We start from the raw sequence: 23,696 nt of genomic DNA on the forward strand, positions 1-23,696 counted from the left end.
CCATGTGAGGAGAAGGGGAGGGGAAGAGAGAGGGAAGTGAGGAGGACCAAAGAGAGTATACAAAAAGGACAAGGTAACCAAAATGGTTGGATTATATAAAAAAAGGGAAACTCTGATGAAGGGAAGATCAGCCCCTGGGCTGGAGAAGTTTAGGGTAGAGGGCAAGGCATGCCAGCTGGGAGGGCCCTGTAATAGGTAGGGACTGAGGGATGCTGGGAGAATGTGGTGGCCAGCATCCACTTTGATATGTTAAATAGACACCTCAACCATTGGCCCCCGAGTTTGAAACCTAAGCATGACCAGACATTTTAAGCCTGGTAGCTAACTGGATCCCTGTTGGTGACCACAGTGGAAACACCACATGAAATCCATGGTGCTGCATCTCTGATTCCATAACTCAAAGGTGATGGCCAAATCACTTCATGTTTTCTGCTTACCCTCCACAGCCCATGATTAGGCTTTGCTCTTAAGATAGAAGAGTGTAAATAAAGATAGAAGAGTGTAAATATCTCTAAATTCTGGTCACTCTGGCCAAGAGAAACAAACTTTCCCAGAATTACTGAATGTTGAATGAAAAACCAATACTAATCCAAGTGTGGGGATGTTGTAAAGCAGAGAACAATTACAATCTGTTATCAGCAATGGCAAGCAAACCAGTTTCCTCCCCTGGAAGGCAAGAAAGAAGCCAAGACTGGTACTCTACCTAGCTCCAGTCAGACATCTGGTGGCATGATGGCTGGTCACATTAAAGTCACTTTTACTACAGAGAGGGCAATGTTGCACCCTTAGTCGAGCAGAGACTTCTACATCTAGATTTACCCCCCCCACATGCCAACCTCATATATTCATGAACTTATGGTACACCTCATATACCATTCACATTTCATGTAGTAGTTAACTATAGTTATAATAATAAGGCATAGGGTGACTCACAACTCCTAAATCCAGTTCTAGGGAATTCAACATCCTCTTATGGTCTCCACAGGCTCCTGTACATGTGGTGCATATGAATAAACTCAGACACACATACACATAAAAACAAAACAAAACAGAAACTTTAAACCATAGCTCTTCCTCACTGGGCATGGTACTGTGCACCTTTAATTTCAGCACTCAAGAGGCAGGTGGATCTCTGAGGCGAGCCAGAGCTACATAGAGAGACCCTGTCTCAAAACAACAACAAATCTTTTCAAAGACACACAAATGCTTCTTGTTCATGACTCTAGGATAAGCTAACGATGGGTTAGGTGATACTGCTTATGTTGATTGACCAGGCCTGCTCTTATGTCTGGTGCTGACTGGCTGTGAGCTAACCTAAGCGTTTCCATCTTAGTTCCCCCTCCTGTTGCTGCGATAAAATAGTCTGACCAAAACAACTTAAGAGAGAAAGAGTTTATTTTATATTGAAATTCAAGCTATCATGGGAAAAGAGGGTGGAGAGTTCAAGCAGCAGGAGCCTGAGGCAGCTGGTCATTTCACATCCACAAATTTGGATGCAGAGAGTGATGGCTGCATTCTGTTCCTCAGTTCACTTTCTCCTTTTTATACAGTCCAAGATGGCCTGAACTGAGACTGGTCCCACCCACAGTTAAGATGGGTCTTCCCACATCTAACATAATCAAGACAATCTCCCCCCACCCCCAGATGGGTGGCCCATCTCACAACTGATTCTACATCCTGACAAGTTGACAACACCAACCATTACACTGAGGGTGGGAGGTTATTATTTCTATTACTATTTATTGTGGATATGTGTGCCCCTGTGGAGGTCAGAGGACAATCTGTAGAAGTCAGTTCTCTCCTTCCACAGTTGTGGGTCCTGGGATTGACTCCATGCCTTAGTTATGGTTTCCATTGCTGTGAAGGAACGCCATGACTTCAGCAACTCTTATAAAGGCAAACATTTAATTGAGGTTGGGTTACAGTTTCAGAGGTTTAGTCCACTGTCATCATGGTAGGAAGCATGGCAGTGTGCAGGCAGACATGGAGCTGAAGAAAGGCACTGAGAGTTTATCTGGATCAGCAGGCAGCAGGAAGAGACAGTGAGCCACTAGGCCTGGCTTGAGCTTATGAGACCTCAAAGCCTGGCCTCAGTGACACTGTTCCTCCAACAAGGCCATCCCTACTCCAGCATGACCACACCTCCTAATAGTTTCACTCCCTATGAGCCTAGGGGTGCCATTTTCATTCAAACTACCACACCCCAGGTTATCCAACTTGGGGGCTGTCACCTTTTATCCACTGATCTCTCTTACCCATGGTCATTCATTCATTCCGGCAGAAGTGTAGGAGAATCAGTGAACCAGCCCGTTGATACTTGGAATTATTGCTATCCACTTCATTCTGTTAGCTATAGCAAGCTTCCTGGAATAAAGAAGTTTATATTCCATCTTCAGGAGAGAAATTTCATACCCTGCGGCACAGAGTGTGACTATGAAGAAGCATTAATGGTATATCTGCAGGAAGAGTGAATACATTTTCCTCTCCCAGACATACATCCTCCACACGCTATAATCCCTATACAACAATGGGAAGTTCGGCCCTGATCGGCAAGAACAGATAGCACTTGTAGAAGCCAAGGAGTTTCTCTACCAGCTGGGAAGTACGTCCCAAGTCTATGCTATGGTCATGATGGTAAGGTAGGTCCAGAAGCAAAGAAGTGAAAAGAGAAGCAGACTGGTGACTCACCGCAGTAATCCCAACACTTGGGGGGCTAAGGCTAGAGGATCATGAAGTTAAGGTCAGCCTGGTCTACATAGTGAAACCCTGTCCCAAACCAAACCATTTTTCCCCAGTGTGTCATTACGTAGTCTGAAAAATATTTTCTTTTCCTACAATCAGCCTCTATCAATTTAGAAATTTTGCTACCGAAGAAAAAATTTCCAGCAGGAGACGCAACAGCTCAACAGCTCTAGAATCGGAGCCTCAGAGGGGCAGAGCCTCTGTTGAGCGCTTGTAGCGCGCAGTGTCTTACTGGGGACTACATTTCCCATAAGGCTCAGCGTGCTGTGCCCGGGCTCGGCGTACTTCATAGCCGCGAAGCCGCGAGCTACACCACGCATGAGGTTCTGGGACATGTAGTCCGGTGGGCGGTGCCTACGAGCGGGGGACTTGGGTTTGAAAGTCTTCCCGCCGGCAGTCCACTCCGGGTGACCGCGGGCTGCGGTGCCTGGAGCGAGTGAGGCTGGACAACCGACCGCGGGAATGAGAGGCAAGGACACGGGAGAGGACTGAGAAGCCAGGGTGTCTGCATGCTGATTGGGTCTCCACCTTGGCACAGCTCTGTTGAGGACAGTGGTATGGGTAGCGGGTGCTCGAGGAAAAAGTGTGGCAAACCTCTCAGACAGTTGTGCCACTTTATAGAGATTTGTGTAACTCTGATTTCGAGGGTCTGAACCCTGCGATGGGCGGCTTAGTTTGTCTCGCCTCTGTGTTTGTAGTTGGTGCCAGCTGGGTTGTGTGACTGTACGCTCACATTCTCTCCTTGTGAGGGTTTGTGTGAACTTGTGTACTTTGTAACCATTATCTGTTTTTTGTACACGTATGAGCTGCGTTTGTGAGTTTTGCCCAACCCAACTGTGCCTATGTGGCCAAGTGTTGACTGTATGAGTTTGTATATGTGTCTGCAGTTGAGCCTGACTACACGTCTTATTCTGTGGGTCTACTAATGTGTGGCATTGTGAGTGTGAATTTTTTATGCTGTTTATTTATTTATTTAACTTATTTACCTTTGTGTGTTTGTGTGCGTGTGTAGGTCTTTGGACAACTTGCAGGAGTCATTTCTCTCCTACCATGTGAGTCCCGGCGATGGAACTCAGGTTGTCAGGCTTGGCAACAATCGCCTTTACCAGCTGAGCCACCTAGCTGGTCCCAGATTGTGAGTTCACAGTGTGCCTGGAAGAGGGTGTTTGTGTAGATTTTAGGATGTATTTCTATCTGTGGTATGGTTCGGATGTGTAGGTATGGTTGAAGGAGTGGGGGCTCAACTGTGGAAATATACATGCTCTGGGTTTGTGAATAGTGAGTTGCATCTTGCTGATTTGTATGCAAACTGATTCTGTAACATTGGATGCATCTGTATGCATTTGAGTGTTTGCTTATATGTAGGTTAGGGTGACAGTTTGTGCATATAGGAGCTGCTCTATGTAATCAATAAGTTTGGTCACTAGCACATTGGTGCACTATCTGGATGTCTATTAGCTAAACCTGTGGGCACTCGTGGCAAGGTTGCACTAGGCAAGTCATTTCTCCCCTACCTAGTGGCCTGTGCCCAGCATGAAACCTTGGATAATTTCAACCCAAGCCCGGACGACAGTCCCAGTTCAGCCGGAATGAACTGTTTCAGGACTGGGGCATCAGAGTGGCTACAACACAGTGGAAGAGACCAGATAGAGGTGTCTTTCCTACTTCCTAGAATGTGCCTGCTGGCTTCGGGGCACAAGGAAGATTACAGGGCCTGGGGAAGGGTAAGCAGGGCTGCAGATTGGGAATTTTCTGAGCCACAGAACCAGCAAATTCCTGTATGTCTCTAGACACCATGAGGAGAGGAGAAAACACAAAAGTAGAGTAAACTAGAGTTGGCTCAGAGGAGATCATCGTGGTTCACTCTTCAGGGCACACACCCAGGCTTTATGAAGAAGGATCTAGAAGCCCTTGAGGCATCTTAGTCTAATGGACCAGGAGGAAATGAGAGGAGGCTTCCTACACTCTAGAATGGTCAGTTGGGAACTAGAGAAACCACTTGATTTGATTTTTAGTCACTTGATTTGTTGGGTCTTCCTGCGATGATTTTAGAGAGAGGCCCTTTGGGGGTTAGGCTAACTATGGAACAATGGGGGAGTTCAGGAGGTATTTGGGGTTGTACATAGGACATGTATGAAGATTCCTGGGAGAGAAGGATGCTTGGGAAAGATTTTGAACATCCACAGCAAGTAAGTATGCATTGGTGCCAGTTGTGGTGGAGGGCAGGGAGCATCACTGCTGGGGTGGATACCACTGGACCCCAAGTGAGACTGAGGTCAGCCTTAGAGTCAGTCGGAGAGGTCTCTGTCAGAAGGGTGACCAGGAGTTCTAGAAATTCTTCTATAGATGGTGTGTGTGTCTGTCCACACCCAAGTACGCCTGGTGAGGTCTCAGCATTTACAGATAGCCTGATGGGCAGATTCCTCCATTTCAGTGGCATGTAGCTGTGCAGATAAATTTGTGTCTGTGTGCTGAGGTGTCCTGAGTTTTTCTCTGAAAAATGTGTTCCTGACAGCTAAAATGTGGTTGAATTTTTCCCAAGTTTGAAGTTATATCAGCATGAGAATCTGCCATGATTTTTAGTGTCTTAAAAAAAAAAAAACAAATCTGCATAGCAGAGGATATGTTTGTCGATTCCATTTTTATTGTTGCTGTTATTGCTACTACTACTATTGTTAGTTGTGTTTATTCTTTGATATTCTCACAGATGTCTATAATGCATGTTTATTCCCGCTCCCCATCTTCTTCTGTCTCTCCCACCCCTGCATCCACCATCCCCACCCCAAAACAGATCATTTTCCCACATTTAGGCCTTTTTGTTTTGTGACCCACTGATTTTAACCAGTGTCAACTATGTGGCTGCAGGTTGGAAACAATTTACTGGAGCCTGGTGGACTTACCCATTTGGTACGCAACTGAAGGCAATGACTGTTTCTCCCTCAGAATCCATCAGTTGCAGTAGTTCAGTAAGGATGGATGGGAGCCCACGAACGTCACCCTAACCCAGGAGGGCTACTGGCAACCCCACTCTTGTGTGGTGGCTACAAATTCTCAAAAGAGCATCATTATGAAAACAACAAAGTATGTCATTCTGAGTAGCAAAGTGCATGGCAGTCTGTAAAGGGGATCACATGTTAGGGGACAATGTGTGCCTGGCAAAGCCTGGCCCCTGCTGCCCAGCCACAGGCCATGCGTACTGAGCCCTTTATGTTTCTTCTGTGGCCCACAGATGTTCTTCTTCAGTTTGCTTTTTCCTGGAGGTTGCACTCACAGGGAAGGAATGCTAGGGGAAGAGTGTAGCCACACGTGTACCTGTTGAAGACCTTGAACATAGGTACATAGTGCAGGGGAAACTGAGAAGGGAGAAATCCCTGGACCTTGAGGCTCTAGTAGCACTAAAATTGAAACCAGTGCACGAGAAGCATCTACTCCCTCTTGGGCACTGTTCAAACATTACTTGATGTTTATGAAGCAGTAGATCTTTGTATTTTAAAAAAGCATTTATTTTTTACTTTTAAATGATGTGTATATGTGTGTGAGGGGGGAGGTCTGTGCATATATGAGTACAAGCATTCACACATGTCAGATCTCCCTAGAACTGTAGTTATGGGCAGTTGTGAGCCATTCAACGTGGATACTGGGAACAAACTCGGGACCTCTGCAAGAGCGGTAGTTGCCATTAACCACAGCCTTCTGCCCAGTTCTTAAATCTTCATAGTTAATCATTTAAAAATATTTATTTATTTGTGTGTTTGATTGTGTGTGTGTGCGCGCACATGCACCCAGGTGCCCAAATGGACACTTGTACGTGAGCGTATGTGTGTAAGGGCCTGCACATTCTGTGTCACTCATGTGGAGGTTGGAGGAGGACACTTCAGGTGTCCTCTTCACTCTCCATCCTGTTTTGGAGACAGCCTCTTTTGCCGGCTGCCCTGTGTGTCCTAAGCAGCCGGACTTGGGTCTTCCTGGAGTCTCCCTGACTCTGTCTTTCCTCTCACTCTTGGAATGTTGGGAAAACAGACTGGAGCCGCTTATGCCAACCTTTTTACCTGCCTTGTGGGATCTAAGCTCAGGTTATCAGGCTTCCATGGCAAGCCCTTTTACGCTATCAGTGCCATTTCCCTGACCTCCTCAATCCATTTTTTTTCTTGTGTTTTGTCTGTTTGTTTTGTCTTTGAGTGAAAAATATGAAAAGGCTGAACAACATATGAGAGAGAGAGAGAGCTAGTTATTAAATACATCTAGAAAATAGTTCTTTGGGGCTGGGGCATAACGCAGGCAATAGAGAGCCTGCCATGCAAATGAGAATCTGAGTTCTACCCACATAAAATGCCAGGCATGTAACCCCAACCCTAGAGAGGAGTAGCTGAGAGGGTCCCCGCTACTTATTCCTTGGCCAGCAAGTCTAGCTCAGTAAGTGGATGCTAGATTGCAGTAAGAGACCCTATGTCAAAAAACACGGTGGACTTGCTCCTGAGGAATGACACTTGAGGTAGACCTCTGGCTTCTGCATGCACATGCATACACATGTGATGGCTCCCCTCACCTGCCACACACACACACACACACATACACACACACACACACACACACACACACACACACACACACACACACACACACATATATTTGGATAGGCATGCCCCAGGTAGTATTTGAGATGTTCCTATAGCTGAAAATTATTCTTTGCTTATCTGAAAGTTATTTGTACTGTGTTCCACATATTTTTATTTATCAGTCCTGGCAACCTAGTCCCTAATGTCTCACAGCTAAGAATGGTTAGATGAAAATCCCCCTTCATCCCTGGAAAAAGGACTTGCATACACAGCTCACCGTGGTGTCTTCTGGCTTGCAATACTTGGGGGAGAGTGGGAGCTCAAAGCATAGACATTTTTTTGACCACCCTTACTTTTACAGAGCTGGCTTCTCCATGTGCCGTGTGTTGAGGGGTACATGGAACCAGCTATCTTCAGAGGGGTCCTGTAAAGCAGGTATAGCACCCCTATTCAGAGTCTACAGAATCTAGGAAGAATGGTCATTTGCCCAAAGTCCAGGTGCATAAATATTTCTCCTTTCTGCTATTGCATGCAGGCTGGGGTGTAGCTCGGCTGGGAGAGCGCTTGCCTACCATCCAGGAAGCTAGTACTGAATAAATCGAGCATGGTGGAGCGTGCTTACATTCCCAGCTCAAGGGCAGTGACGGCAAGAGAATCAGAAATTCAAGGTCATCTTGGGATATAGATCTAATTCAAGGCCAAGCTGCCATACATGAGATTCTGTCTTACAGAAAAAAAAAAAAAAAAAAAAGAGTTAATGTGTGTATGCGTGTGCGTGTTTGGAGGGATGGAGGTGTGGCATCAGAGAGTTACTGGGGAAATAGTCAAGCAGGTAAGTCACTTGCTGTGTAAACATGAGGATTTGAATTCAGAGCCTCTGAGCCCACATAAAGGCAAGGTGCAGTAGGGTGGCCTACCTCTAATCCCCATGCAAGGGAAGAGGAGACAAAATCCTTGGAGAAAACTGGCTAGCCTGACTAGGGGTTACTGAAAGCCCCAGCTTCAATACATTAGGTAGAGAAGAATCCAGGAAGATGCCTGATATCAACCTTAGGGCTCCGTACACAAATATAGGCACATGGACTCCCTCCGTGTGCAGCTACCCCACCATGCATGCACATACACAAGCAAAAAGGAAAAACACCCTAAATACTCTATAAATAAAGGACCATTGAACTCACAAGTTCGGAGTCTAAAAGTAAAAAATATATACATTGTCAGGCCCTCAGCAAGGTCCTGCTTGGCTGCACTGCCTCCTGGTGGGAATGTGTGTGCAGTCTCTCTCCCTCTTCTTGCATGAGCTAGCAAAATGGCTCAGTGGATAAAGGTGTGATGGCCTGAGTTCAATCCCTGAGACCCACATGGTAAAAGGAGAGAACCAACTCCTCACTCAGTGGACACACACACACACCTCCCACACAAAGTAAACAAACAAACAAATAAATATTACCAAAAAAAACGGAGAAAGGATTACACGGTGGGGGCACTACTAAAATCGAATCATTCCCCTGGAGGCCCCATGTTAAACACTGTGGGCAGATTAAGTTTCTACTCTCTTGATACCATTAACGCAGCATGTTGTCCATTAAGTCCCTGTGTGGGTCTGGGGAGGGCTGGGGACAGAGCTGGTATATGGACCTGGGCTTTTGAATTCCTCACTTTAGAACAGGATTAAAACAGTGTGAGAATTGGATACTTATAAGATCTGTCTTTACTGAGCGCTGGCTGTATGCTAGGCACTAGAGGTAGGATGTGATTTATAGCTGAGATTTTTCCCTCAGCACTTTTACACTCATAATGATCACTCTCAGAAGCAATCTGAGAGAATCCCTAAGGAGAGATGCTATTTCTGTGAGAATGCAACCTGCCGAGGTAAATTCTGGGCATGTTCAAGGCTGAGGTAAAAGGAAAAACAGGAGAGATTGGGGGGCTGAGAGAAGGCTCATCAGTTAAGAGTACTTTCTTCTCTTGCAGAGGATCTTTCCCTGTTCCCACAAATGGGAGCATCACAAATGCCTGTGACTCCAGCTCCATGGAATACCGTTGGTGGGTATTGCATGTACATGAACACAGACACACACAGACAGAGAGAGACAAGGAGAGACAGGGAGACAAAGACAGACAGACAGGACAGAGGGACACAGAGGGAGAGAAAAGGGAGAAATTGATGGATGCTGCTTGCACACAGAACTCAATGGTTTTGAGACCTGAAGGAGCAATTGGCATCAGCTCCTTGGTGGGAAGTTGCTGTAGAAAAGTATTCCATCAGAGCATGTCAGTATGCTGAAGGTAGAATTCCTTACACAAACGTGCACAGATGCAAGGCGTGTGAAGCCTGAGGTGGGGAGGTGTGTAGGTCAAGAAGGAATTTCTCATGAGGCTTCAGAAAATCATCTGGAAAGTGCTCACCCCAGCCATCAGCCATGTATTCTTGCTTTTAAAATGTATTTGTTCCTTTATGTGCATAAGTAGCTGTGCCTGCATGTGTGTATGTGTATCACACGCATACCGCACCTGTGTAGACCGGAAGGGGCCTCAGCTCTGCCAGGGCTACTGTGTGGGTTGTGGGAACTGAATTCAGGTCCTCTGGATGAGTAAATGGCTGCTAAGCCATGTCTCCAGCCCCCAGTTCTCCCTCTCTTATAACTTCCTGGCTCTCGTGTTGGCTAGGTGTGATGAAAGATTTCATGTTGGTAGCAGCAGATTTCACACAACTTTTTCTGCCCTTTAATGTGACCCAGGCAGGCCTTGAACCTGGGATCCTCTTGTTTCTGCCTCCCCACTAGCTAAGAGCTGCACCACCAGGCTTCCACCTTTCTCTATCTCTTTTTCTCTTCAACATTTATTTATTTGTTTGTGGTGTGTGTGTGCGTGTGCACACACCCACGCACACTCCTTTACACGAAGGGGTTAGAGTGCACCTTGCAGGAGTCAGTTCTTTCTCACCACATAAGCTCCTGGTATGAATCTTATGTCTTCAAGCTTGGTGCCATGAGCTTTTACCTTCCGAGCCAGCTCACTAGTCCCCTTCCACTTTTTCTTAAAAAGGACCCTCATAGGACCATCAGGATGGCTTGGTGGGTAGAGTCATTTGCTGCCAAGCCTGACCTAAGTCCCAGGACACTGACTCCACATGAGTGCTGTGGCTCCCCTCAAAAAAAAAAAAAAAAAAAAAAAAAAAAAAAAAAACAGATGCTTAAACTTTATTGATGTTCTTATGGGAGGAGCTGCTCTAAATCCATTGGCTGCCTTTGGGACCCTTTACCCTTATTGGGTTGCCTTGTCTATCCTTAATAGAAGAGAATGTGCCTAGTCTTACTGCAATTTGGTTTATCATGGCTGGTTGATAGCTATCAAGGCCAGCCCTTTTCTGAAGAAACAAGGGGGAGGAGTGGATGAGGGAGGAGTTGTGTGTGTATGGGTGTGTGTGTGTATGGGTGTGTGTGTGTATGGGTGGGTGGGTGGGTGGGTGAGTGGGTGTGTGTGTGTATGTGTGTGTGTATGGGTGTGTGTGTGTGTGTATATGTGTGTGTGGGTGTGGGGGTGTGTGTGAAGGGCTGAGAGGAGAGGAGGGAGGAGAAACTGCAGTTGGGATGTAAAATAAATAAAATTAAGATAAAATTTTAAAAGATACTTTAAAAAGAAATACGACCACACCTGAGCTCCAGATCCCATGGCCCATGGCTTCACCCTTGTCAAGCTTGACAGATAGCGGGCCTTCTCTACTGATCATCTCATTGACCTTCTGAGAGAGAAGCTTCACTGACATTGCTTTCCTATTAGGGACATGGAGCCTGATGACATCACATCCCCTGCCCGAGGCCTCCAAGCTGCAGAGCTAAGAATTTAAACCCAGACCACCTGGCTCCACATCCCTCTCCTAGTAATCCTACCTATATTTCACACAGTACTTTATTCTCTCACCATGAAGAGAAAGAGGAACCCAGAGGAGAAGAGTAAAACTCCAGTTAGTGAAGGTAAGAGACACAACAGTTTAGGAAAATGTAGGTTTGGGTAGGAGGGAACCTCCTAGGCCTGGCTTTAGACTTGAGACCCCCTCTTCCCACAAATATTAGTGCTAGAATCCTCTTGGGGTACTACTTTGGTTGTCTATTGCTGTGATAAAACACCTTGACAAAGACAACTTGTAGATTTATGTGAATAGGTGTTTTTTGGGTAATTCTTCGGTGCATCTCTGAATTGGCAGAGCACTTTCAGAGCCAAATGTTTGGGATCAACAGGTACAAACTTTCTTAACTTTTTTTTCTTAACTTTTTTTTTTTTAATGTATCCATCATGTATATGAATGATGGAGGTCAGAGGATGACTTTCTGAATTCACTTCTGTCCTTTCACCATGTGGGCCCCAGGCTTAGAAGCAGATGCCTCTTACCTTCTATGCCATCCTGTTGGCCTGGCACAACAGTGTCTAATGTACAGAAGACGTCACAATTAAAAGTAGTATTACCTCTCCTTCCTCAGCAACCTGTGTTTTCCCTGGACTAGTGCTATCCGGAAAGTGTTACATTCATAACCAACTATTTGTGTATTCATTACTATGTATCTATGCACACTTTTCCACACATGTGGTCGCCCACAGGTACCACTCAGGGGTTTCTCTGAACAATCAGATGCCTGCCTGGGATGGAGTACAGTGTGCAGCACATGGCAGTGCTTGTCAGTTGTGCCCCTCATGGAGCATTTATTATGAATGGGTTTCCCTACTCTTAAAAGCCTGAATGGCCTCATGACTCCTTCCTCTTCCACCAGCCTCACCTTCACCAAATCCTGATCAGACACAAAACCAGCTCTCTGAAAAGAAGCAAAGAATCCCAACCACATCGCTGCCAACTTGGTACAAGGTAAGTTGCTGGTTTTTCCCTTTGACCAGAAACTAGGTTGGTCTGGAGAAGGTAAGGGCATCCCCCCCTTTTTACCCCATACATTGTACTTTCAAAGGACCACCCCATTGGGGATTTTTCTAAGAGATGCTCCCCCTTTCTCAGTTCCCATCTCTGATAGGATGACGCCAACTTCACAATTTTCTTCCTTCTCTTTCCTTAAGATTATTTTAATTATGTGTATGTGTGTATATATATGTGCATTTGAATGCAATGCCCTGGAAGCCAGAAGAGGGCGCCAGACCACCTCGAGCTTGAGTTACAGGTGGTTGTGAGCTGCTAGGCATTAGTATTGGGAATTGAACTCTGATTATCTGCAAGAGCAGGGAGCACTCTTAATCACCTAGTTATCTCTCCAGCCCTTGCTTCATTTTCTTTAGAGCTGTCATTGCCATCTATCACTTTATTATATTTTTAACTTGTTCATCAACTGTCTGCTCTTGTGCATCTGCGAGGACAGGGACGATGCCTTCTATTGACTGGCTGACATATCCCCTGTGCCCAGGGTTAGGGTTAGGGTTAGGGTTAGGGTTACTAAATACTAAAGTGTATTGTCCTTTGGAGGTAAAAGGTTTATTCGCACTGTGGATAGATAGATAGCAGCATGGCAGGGCCTCTGAGAAGGTTCAGACCTGAGAGGCAGAGTAGAGAAGTTATTCTGCATGAGCCTGCATCCATGTGGCAGCGGAAGAGAAGGGAGCTCTGAGGAGGAATGTGGGACTACTAGAATGTGAGCCAACAGGGCGCGTGCAGTAGATTTGTATCTGTTATACTCATAGCCTTCTGATGTGGCTTTCGTTAGTCTGGCAGCCTGAGACCTATGAACTTCCTTGGGGACATAAGAACGATACCTGCCGTTCTCCTGGAATCTGGGCACCTGGAGACATTCTGGGCACTTGGTTAGACATTCACAGACAGGCACCCCCTCAGTGGGGGCTTGCTCTTTCCTTTACAGAAGAAAGAGGCCATTGTAGGCCCACCTAGCCTGAGCAGCAGTCTGGTCTGGATTTTAACAAGCACTTTATATCTATGGGCTGTATGAGTGAATGAACAATGAATGAGCACATGGATGAAGGAATGAATTAGTGAATGGCTCTTCTGAGACATTCAAGCCTTGGAATAGTCCACTTAGAATCCATACCTCCTTCTTATGCTGGCATTTCAAATTTCTATTTGGGGATGCCTTGTCTTTGAATCACCTTGGGTAAAGCTGATATTTTCTTTCAATTCTTTTAAGTTAATGACGTTAATTATGTTTTCCAATTCTTTAATGTAACATCATTTTCTGTGACAAGTTCACACATGTATAGAGTGTATCATGAGCCTATCCACACACACACACACACACACACACACACACACACACCCATTGTCTTCTCTCACCCCTCTCCCATTCCTACTCCTTCGTCTAGAACCTTCCTTCCTTCTATTTTTCTGTCTTTCTTTTTTGGCCCATGAATGTAATTAAGGTTGTTTGCTTTAGCATGGGTGTGGGATTATTTACTGGACTGTGGGAAATTTAGCAGTGGTTACACTACTGAAGAAAATGGCATTCCCCTCCCCTGGCAAACATTAGCCACCAATAGTTCCTAAGAGACAGGTGGGGCCTCATGATCCCCTCCCCCCTGTAATTATGGGATGTTGATGGACCTACTCTTGCGCAGGTACCCACAGCTGCTGTGTGTTCATGAGTGCATCGACCATGTCATGTCCAGAAGACAGCATTTCACAGCACTCCTCTTCATCCTCCAGCTCTTACATTCTTTCCACCTCCCTCTTCTACAGTGTTCCCTGGGCCTTGGACAGGGTGATGTAGGGAGAGGTTGGTCTTTACCTCGCCCCACTTCCAGGCTTGCTCAGGGCCATAGCGATTGATTCAAAGCTGGGCGTGTGACTCAGTCCTAACCAGTGAGAACTGGTCTTGAAACTTTTGTTGACCTCAGGGTTGCTTAAAGTGCTGGGACAGAATCCTGGAGGGGCACTGTGGCAAATGAGAGTTCCAGAGGAGAGATGGGGAGAGATGGGCAGCCATCAGCAAGTCTGAAGTGCCTGGAGGCTCACATGGGCTTCCACTCAGCAACTGGAGGACTGGACCGTCTTTTCTATTAGCAACAGCAGCAACACACACACACAATGCACATACAGAGACACACACACATGTACACACATACATATATACATACATATATATACACACCCACATATATATACACGTACATATATACACCCACATACACACACATGCACACATACACACCATATATACACACATATACATCACACACATATACAGTCATAGATACATATCCACTATATACATACATATACACATACAACACACACACAGAGATTATACACATATACACATATACATACACACTATACACATACACACAAACACTATACGCATACCCACATACACATATATGCACATATATATACACATACCCCAATACATATATACACACACACATACATGAATACACATACTACACATTCACACACACACATACATACACATATCCAGACTACACTCATACGTATACATACACTTATACATTGGACACATACGTAAGCACATACGAGTACTCACTATACACACATACACACATAGCCACCGTGCATACATACGCATTTACTACACAAGAATACATACCTACATATATATACACCACATACACATATCCTCCGTACACATACACCACACAGACATATCACACAGATGCGCACACATGCACAGAGACCATCATTTAAAAGGTAGTTTACTGACATTTCTCCCATTGCCCCCCTCTCTGCATACTTATTCTCAAAGCCATTGAGCACAGAGCGCCCGCCTCTTAATACTCCACTCTGTGTTTCTTAAGGACAATAATGATTTTTAGTGCTGGAGACTGAACTGTACTGTCAGTCAGTCTTCGCATCTCACAGATGTGGAATCAGAGGCATGGGAAGTCACTCACTTGAGGACCCCCAGCTCTTTGGTGGTTAGGGGACCTCAAGCCCAAGGCCCTGGCCCTGACTCCACATACCTCAGCCCTGGAACTGTACAGTGCTCACTCTAACACAGTGCTAAACTTCTCCATTTCCTTCTCTGTTCTTTCCTCTTGAAGCTGTTTTCCTTCGGTGTTCACCCCGAGTGACCTGCTCTGCTCTGCCTTCTCTGCCTTCTCCTCAGCACTGGAGCTCCAACTGTTATCTACTCTTTCAAGCACATGGAAAGGTCTCCTGGGCATGATGCTCTCCTAGCACCCATCATGCCTCATTGGGATGCTCCCGAGGCCATGTCCAGGCCCCTCCTCCCTGCTCTGCCCTGGGTGCTCTCAAATGACATACATTTGGCTGTGGCCATGTGAGGTGTTTGAGTAGAATGTTGCTGCTGTCCTTATGTGTTAGTCTGTGTGTGAGCATTAGTGGGCTGGCCAAACCAAGGACCTTTGATCTTGTTCTTTCTTAGGAAGCTGAGGTGGGTTCACCCCAGTGCAATTCACAATCTGAACCAAAGGAAATGGAGTCTAAGAAAGAAAGGTCCTTTTCTTTGGTCCTTCTAAAAGCAAATACGGGGCCAGCAAGATGGCTCATTGAGTAAGGGTGCTTTCCAGTACCCGCTCTTAATCAAGAAGCCGTCTCTCCAGCCCCTGATTATTGAACATTTTAATGCTTTTTCTTACCTCACGGGTTTCCAATATCCCATCAGCCAAGCCTGGGTTCAGAATAGGAACACAATGCATGGTCACACATTCCTAGTTCCAACTCTATTGATAAAAGAAGGGGAGGCTTTACTTGGCTTATAGTTCCAGGTCACAGTCTACTGCTGTGGGGAAGTCAGGGCACCCACAGTCAAGAGCAGAGACAGGAATGCACCTGTGCTGCCTGCTTGCTTAGCACTCAGCTAGATTTCTCTCCTCTTACACTGTCCAGAGCCAAAACTATGAAATGCTACACCTATGATCAGGCTGCATCTTCTGGTCCTAATGGACTCAATTAAGATAACCCTTTCCCACACAGACTGACCTGATCTAGACAGTTCCTCACTGAGACTCTCTCTGTGGGTGATTCTAATCCTTGCCAAGTTAACAATTAAAACAAATGGTCATCAGTTAAGACCACTTGCTTCTCTTGAAGAGGACCTGAATTTGGTTCCCTGCACATACATTAGACAGCTCACAATGGCCTATGACTCCAGTTCCAGGAGATCTGACATCCTTTTCTGGCCTTTGCAAGCACCTGCACACACATGACACAAACCACATAGACATACACATTACACACATACACATTAAAACACATACACACAAACATACACACAAACACACACAAATGGTATGGACCTAATGCAAAGTGAGGAGGTACCAGGGCCATCTTCGAAGTCTGCAACGTTGGTATAGAATTCTGAATACAGCCCAAACTCCCACCTCTTTGCATCTCCTTTCCTGGGCCAAGGGAAAGACGAGGCCTCGTATGAGCGGGAGTGGGACTTTGGTGTTATAGGAACCAGTGATCTTCAAAGATGTAGCTGTGTACTTCAGCCAGAAAGAGTGGCAGCTACTGGAGCCCGCTCAGAAGGACCTGTACAAGGATGTGATGCTGGAGAACTACGGGAACCTGATCTCTGTAGGTAAGGATGATCTCCTTACTCTTTGTTCTGGTCTCATGAGAGCCTGTGGGTCTCACTTTTGAGAGGCTGTGGTTCATATGCATGAACTCTTGCCAGAAGACTAAATTCAGACACTGCAAATTGGATGCCATTGGCATCATCCTAAGACTGGCACTTTCAACAACCATCCCTCCTCCACTTCAGAAGCTTAGTTTTTAACTCATACCCAGGGAAAAAATGGTGGAATGTGTTAGGAATGGATGGGCCCCTCTTCTCACTCATTTCCTCACCTTCTTTGACTGGTCTGGCTGAAGTCACAGGAGCCCAGTTAAGACAACAGGGTTCCAGAATGGGCTCGTTGGCTACTACGGTTGTGAGCTCAGTTTCTTGGATTAGCATGATGGGGAGGTAGTAGTGGAACAAGGCTAAGGATGTGATTGCCTCCAAATTCCAGTTGGCTGTTCTTTGAAAAAAATTTCTTAGCTCTTTCCTTCCTATGCAAACATTTGTTTTGATAAGGGATTCCTGGGAGCTATGCAAAAGTTTTTTTCCTTGTTGTTGTTCTTCTTCTGTGGAACAGAATATTATATTTTCAAGCCAAAGCTGATCACCAGGTTGGAACAAGGAGTTGACCTTTTTTCCAAAGAGAATGATGTTCCTGGAGAGCCCCAGCAAGGTGCGGCAGGAGTCAGCAGAAGTGACACCGCTGCAGGTGAGTCACAGGGACATTGCAATATCTCTGTGAGCTATCATTCCTGTCCTCCATCATTGGGGGGGGCGGTGACAGGGTGACTGCAGAGCTTGATTCATTTGAGGCAAAGTTCATCTTTCTGCCAACACCAGAGATATTTGCACTCACCAGTGTAGCACTGTACTTCCTCCCTCTCCCATGTTCCCTGCGGTTGCAGGTGACAGAGACAACCTGACTTGAGACCTTTATTCTGGACCTCTTGTCCTCAAATGACAATTCTCCACTGTTTTTCAGTTATTGCTCCTACCGGAACATTTTGCTTTTTATTTGTGTGTATGTGTTGCCCACATGAGGATCTGGGTACACGTGGAGGCTAGAACAAGATATCAGATGTCTTCCTCCATGTCTCTCCATCTTTTTTTTCTAAGACAAAGTCTCTTACTGAACCAGAAACTAATCTTTTTGGCTAGGCTACTCAGCTAGTGAATTCTTAGAATCCATCTGGCTTTACTCACTAATGATAGGATTATAGACATATAGCTATGCCTGGATTTTTAGTGGGTGCTGAGGATTTGAACTCAGTTCCTCATGCTTGCAGATGAAGTACTCTTTCCCAGTGAGATATCTCCCCAACCCCTAACTTTCCTCTTTGTCTGTAGTTCAGTGTCTTAATTGTTTAAAGGATGTTAATAGCATTGTTTTTGAGAAGATTGGTTTCTACCTGACCTTAATCTTTTAAAATATCATTGCTAATTCACAGCCCTCTGTTGACTTACAAAAATAACAGTACTTTTCTGAATCACATAATCATTACTCACCATGTTCTGACCTCAAGAATTCAGATAGATGGTTTTTATTAAGATAATATATACAATTAGGATGAGGATGAGATAAAGCTTGCTATGTATCCTAGCCTGGACTTATTCTTGGAATCCTCCTGCCCCAGATCTAAGTGCTGGGATTATAGGCATATTATGTCATCCTCAGTTAATGTATGCATTTATGAAGAAATTCATTTTGTAATAAGTGGTGTTCATTAAAAATAGCAATCTGGAGATGGTGAGATGGCTCAGTGGGTAAAGGTGCTTGCTTCCAAGACTGATGTCCTGAGTGCAATCTCTGAAACTCACATGGTGAAAGGGAATAACTATCAACAAGTTGTCCTCTGACCTCCATGGTTGTGTAGAGGCATACACATGCCCATATCCACACTCAAATAATAAATGTAATTTTAAAAATAACAATCCTTGTGCATGCCTTTAATCCCACTTGGGAAGCAGAGGCAGGCAGATGATCTCCATGAGATGGAGACCAGCCTAGTCAGGATAGCCAGAGCCACACAACGTGAGATCCTGTCTGAAAGCAAACCACCAATACCCTTTCTTAGTCTAGCTTCCACTTCCCTATCCTAGTGTTTTCATTTGTTTTTAAATTTGCATACAAAGTGACAGGCTTCGTTGTGGCATTTTCTGACATAATTCTTCTTGTCAATTGTCCTACCCCATTTCCCTTGTTCCTCCCTGCAGCTTCACTTCTGCATTTATGGCCCCATGTTTCCTATCACCTTCCTTTCTCCCCTCCCCTCCCTTGCAACCTTCCTCCACTCTTGTCTTCTTTCTAGTTTCATGTCCCACGTTTGTCCACTTCTAAATATGTGTACACATGTACATGAAAATTGAAATATAGGATCTCCAAATGAGAGAAAATATCTTATTTTTGTCTTTCAAGTCTGCCTTTTCTTTTTGGTTGTTTTTCAAGACAGTTTTTCTGTCCTGAACACACTTTGTAGATCAGGCTGGCCTCCAACTCACAGAGATCCAACTGCTTCTGCCCCTTTTTTTTCTTTTTTATATTCATCACCTAATCTCCCTTATGTATCATTTTTAAGAAAAATTGTGATTTACAGTGATTTTAGCACCTGTCTACTAAAATAATTGAAATATGAAATAGGAACATTATGGGAATGTTGTCTTAGGCTTTGTTAGGACAAAAAAGGTCCAAGTGACTTATAAAGAACATACATGTATCTTTGTAGTTCTAAAGTCCAGGTTTTGGGTACAAGCCCAACTGATCCCTACAGAGAACATTCTTTTGGACTGTAGGCTTCACACCCTTCTTTGTGTGCTTACATTATATAAATATATCTAGAAAGATCTCTGGCCCTTTATTAAAACAATGCTCTCATCCATGAGGGGTTCATTCTCATGGAGTAAATAACATCTTAGTGCCCCCACTTTTAGGGATTAGCAGCATGATAGTAGGGATTGAGCAGGATGACACAGCATTCAGTTATTAAGAGATAGAACATCAAGAACTCCCACAGACATCTGGTGGAAATGCTGATTGGTAGAGGTCTTTAGGAGAAAATAACCATTAGACAGTACCTACCAGAACTGTACAAATATAATATGAGTATCTCAACAACTATAGTCCCAGATATAGACATAATAGAAATGTGTGCTCTATTCAATGTGCCTCAAACTGAGGTCTAGGCAAATGCCAATTAGTGAAAAAATAGTGAAATATATTTCAATGTTTATATAAAGAAATATTATAAATAAAGCAAATGAGAGAAAACCATGATACAGAATAGTGCGGGTGAATCTCACACAAATAAGTACAAAAAGGCCAGGTACTAAAGAGTACATATTGTAGCTGCATTTAAGATATCTAAGAGCAGACAAAACTAATTTATACTGTTAGAAGCCAAAGTTGGGGCAGGGAGATGGCTCAGCAAGTAAGGGCACTTGCCACCAAGCCTGACAGTCTGCCTTGGTTGGATGCTAGAACCCCTAAAGTGAAAGGAGAGAGCCAGCTTATACAAGGTGGCCGCTAACTTCCATATGCAAACTGTGGCACACCTTGTACCTCCCTCATTCCATAAGTTCCAAGAATGTGAAGACAATGACTAGAAAGAAAATGAGAGAGAGCTGAGGTAGAAATGATTGCTTACATGGCCTCTTATCTTAACCTTGGTACAATAGGCACTAATATGTTCAATCTGTGAACACCAGACAAATTAATATTTTATATTTTAAACTTTCTGTACATGTTAATTATTAGTAAATATTTTTTATTAAAATAAAACCATACACGAAACAGAAGTTTCTGTTCTAAATCTGGAGCTGGAGAAATGGCTCAGTGGTTAAGAGTGTTTATTGTTCTTGCAAGGACCGGGAATCAGCTCTCAGGATCCATGTCACACAGCTCAACTGCCTGTAACTCTAGATCCAGGACATCTGATGCCCTCTAGTGGCCTGCACAGGCATCTGCACTCACATGCATGTACTCATATACACATATATATACACACACACATATACACAATTTTTTTTTTTATAATTTAAATCTTTAAATCTTCTTCAGGGAAGAAGACAGGGAATAACTCAAAGACAGAAATCTGGAAGCCAGACAATTCTAAGACAACATCACTGGAGAAGCCAAAGAAAACAGATAAAGGGGGTGTTTCCCAGAGTTTGAGGGCAGAAAAGAACTCAAAGTGTGATGACAGACCATCTCAGAATAAAGAGAAAGGTGGTTCAACTTCAACTACAGAAGCAGGCAAAACAACCACTCCTGGCCATAAGAAGCATGAATCTGTGACCCCGGGAACATCTTCGAGTCAAACATCAGCAACCACAACACCACAGAGTACCCCTCAAGAAAAGTTGACTTTGGGGAAAGACTCTCACGAGAAAACACAGAATGTCAGCAGCTCCTCAAACCCAAAGCGCAAGCCTGCCCGACAAGGTAAGAACCACTTTAAATGTAAGGAATGTGGGAAGACCTTCAACCAGACCCTCCACCTTGTGGAGCATGAGAGAATTCACACAGGGGAGAAACCACACAAGTGTGACACATGCGGCAAATCTTTCAGGCATCTCTCGTACTTTCTTACACACTACCGAATTCACACAGGAGTGAGACCCTACAAGTGTAAGGAGTGTGGCAAAGCCTTCAACAGCAGCTCCACTCTCAACAACCACTGCAGGATCCACTCAGGAGAGAAACCTTTCAAATGTGAGGAGTGTGGGAAAACCTTCAAGCAGAGCACAAAGCTCACTCGTCATCAGCGGATTCACACAGGGGAGAAACCCTACAAGTGTGGAGAATGTAACAAGTGCTTTGGCCGCAGCTCATCCCTGAGGGAGCACAAGAGGATCCACACTGGAGAGAAGCCATACCGCTGTCAGGTATGTGGGAAATCCTTCAGGGTCAACTCACATCTTTCGGAACATCAGCGGCTCCATTTAAAGGTGAAGCCTTACAAGTGTGATAAGTGTGGGAAGCACTTCCGAAACAGCTCTTACTTGTCAGAACACAAGCAGATCCATGTGCCTGGGGCCCGAGTGGACTGCTCAGAATGTGGAAAAGTCTTCGCTTGCAAAATAGCCCTTCTGAAGCACCAGAAGAGACATGAGGCAGACTCCAGGTATCGGTGCAAGGGATGTGACAAGACTTTTAGATGTAAGTCAAGCATCCAAAGGCATGAGAGGCTACACGCTGGAGAGAAGCCTTTTGTGTGTACTAAGTGTGACAAAGGTTTCACTGACAAAACTACACTGAATAATCACTTGAAAATCCACTCTGGAGATAGGCCAGATCCATGTGCCCAGTGTGGGAGAACCTTTAAAAAACTGGCTACCCTGCTGCTTCACCAGAAAAAGCATGTTAAAAAGAAACCTGAAGATGTATAAAAGACCTTTATCCAGAACTCATATTTGGGTCTTTGGAACAAAGTCAAAATGAGAGAGACTATGTAAGCGAACAGTCATTTCATTTCTTAGTTGTTTTCTAAAAGACTGATTTGAACCTTTCCCCCACTTGGAGCATTTGTGCAATATAAAGGGACATTTGTTGTTGTTACTTTTTCAACAGGTGCTACTATCAACTGCATCTATGGATGGAGGCAAAGGATGATGTCAAACATCCTACAATGTACTAAACAGACTTTCTTGCCTTCCGATAACTCAGAATGATCTGGCCTCTCTCAAACAAAAGCCCTTTGGGCATTTGAATTTGAGAAAGAATTCAGGTAGAATTTTCTCTGCCAGCCGCTACAGTAACCACTAACTAGGCACAGTTGCTTAAATGTCAAGGAATCAACATGAAAAAAAAACATTTAAATGTAATCTATTGGCTGTGTCATCAACAGCACCAACATTTCAACAATTAGCGTGTCTATGGGGCATCATCAACAGCTACCATTTTCAACACAATGGAAGACTCCATTCAGAGATGATCTTAATGACAAACAATTCTTTTATGGGATGACCTTGAGAAAATAGGACAAAGCTTTGTGACACTGAATTTGTGCTTTTTTTTTTTTTTTTTTTTTTTTTTTTTTTTTTTTTTTTTTTTTTTTCTAATAGCAGAATGTAGCATTTTGTAAGTTTTGTGAATGTGTTGGAGCCTGTGATATTTGGAGCACTTTCATATCTCCAATTGGCCAGTGGTCCACCCACAGGACTCCTACCTCCATCTGTTCAGTGGGTTACTGATGACATCACTAATAACTGTGAGCATCTGTTGATCATTATCTACCTAACAAGTGTGGTGCTGAACTCTTTATGTGGATTAGCAGATCTAATTCTCATCTGAGTCCTATGAAATAAGAACTGTTATGTACCTAGTTTTCTGTTAATCAAGGCTTTCTTTAAGAGTGTTGTTGTTCTCCTCTCCTTCTCCTACTCTTCTTCTTCTGATTTTTCTGATTTTATTATTCTTCTTATTCTTCCCAGAGGACTCCTACCTCCACTGTGCCTTGGGCAGAATGATCAGTAGGTTACTAACAGCATTACTGAGGCATTTCCGTGTTTGTTGATGTCTTTCTACCTGTCAAATATGGTGCTGAAATCTTTACATGAACTGCATCACTTAATCGATCCTACCAATAATATGAAATAAGGAGGATTATGTACATAACTTTATTTTATTTTACTTTTTTTTTGAGGCAGTTCTCACCATGTAGCCCTGACTATCCTCAAGCTTGTGACAGTCTTTCTGCCCCAGCTTTTCTGGTGCTGGGATGGCACATGTGAGCCACCATGCCCAGCTGAGCTGCTTTGTAAGGAAGGTTTATTTCCAATATTGCACTTAAAGCAAGACTGCATTGCTATTTTTATATTGCACTCTTTCAAATAGATAAGATTTTTATATGTTAGCATAAAATGTGTGTGTGTGCTTGCGTGCATGTGTGTGTGTGTGTGTGTG

The 23,696-nt window shown here is 44.3% G+C and overlaps 1 protein-coding gene across 1 annotated transcript; it reads left to right on the forward strand.

Moving 5' to 3' along the window:
• The first annotated feature begins 8,756 nt into the window (after nt 1-8,756).
• Nucleotides 8,757-22,546, forward strand: LOC129687496 (zinc finger protein 723-like). Its single transcript, XM_055621921.1, has 6 exons — nt 8,757-9,344; nt 11,082-11,275; nt 12,068-12,159; nt 16,687-16,813; nt 17,373-17,504; nt 20,850-22,546. The coding sequence occupies exons 2-6, from the start codon at nt 11,224-11,226 to the stop codon at nt 22,178-22,180; spliced, it is 1,734 nt and encodes a 577-aa protein (XP_055477896.1). The 5' UTR covers nt 8,757-9,344; nt 11,082-11,223; the 3' UTR covers nt 22,181-22,546.
• Nucleotides 22,547-23,696: the final 1,150 nt, after the last annotated feature.

This window comes from Psammomys obesus, unplaced genomic scaffold (assembly GCF_907164565.1).
Source record: "Psammomys obesus unplaced genomic scaffold, mPsaObe1.curated_primary_1811, whole genome shotgun sequence".
In the NCBI taxonomy this organism is placed as follows: Eukaryota; Metazoa; Chordata; class Mammalia; order Rodentia; family Muridae; genus Psammomys; species Psammomys obesus.

Bases quoted from the DNA above. Each gene is read 5' to 3' on its own strand.
- LOC129687496 (XM_055621921.1), top strand. From the start codon at position 11,224: ATGAAGAGAAAGAGGAACCCAGAGGAGAAGAGTAAAACTCCAGTTAGT. The intron at 16,814-17,372 runs GTAAGGATGATC...TCTGTGGAACAG, and splicing joins CGGGAACCTGATCTCTGTAG to AATATTATATTTTCAAGCCA. The intron at 17,505-20,849 runs GTGAGTCACAGG...AATCTTCTTCAG, and splicing joins CAGAAGTGACACCGCTGCAG to GGAAGAAGACAGGGAATAAC.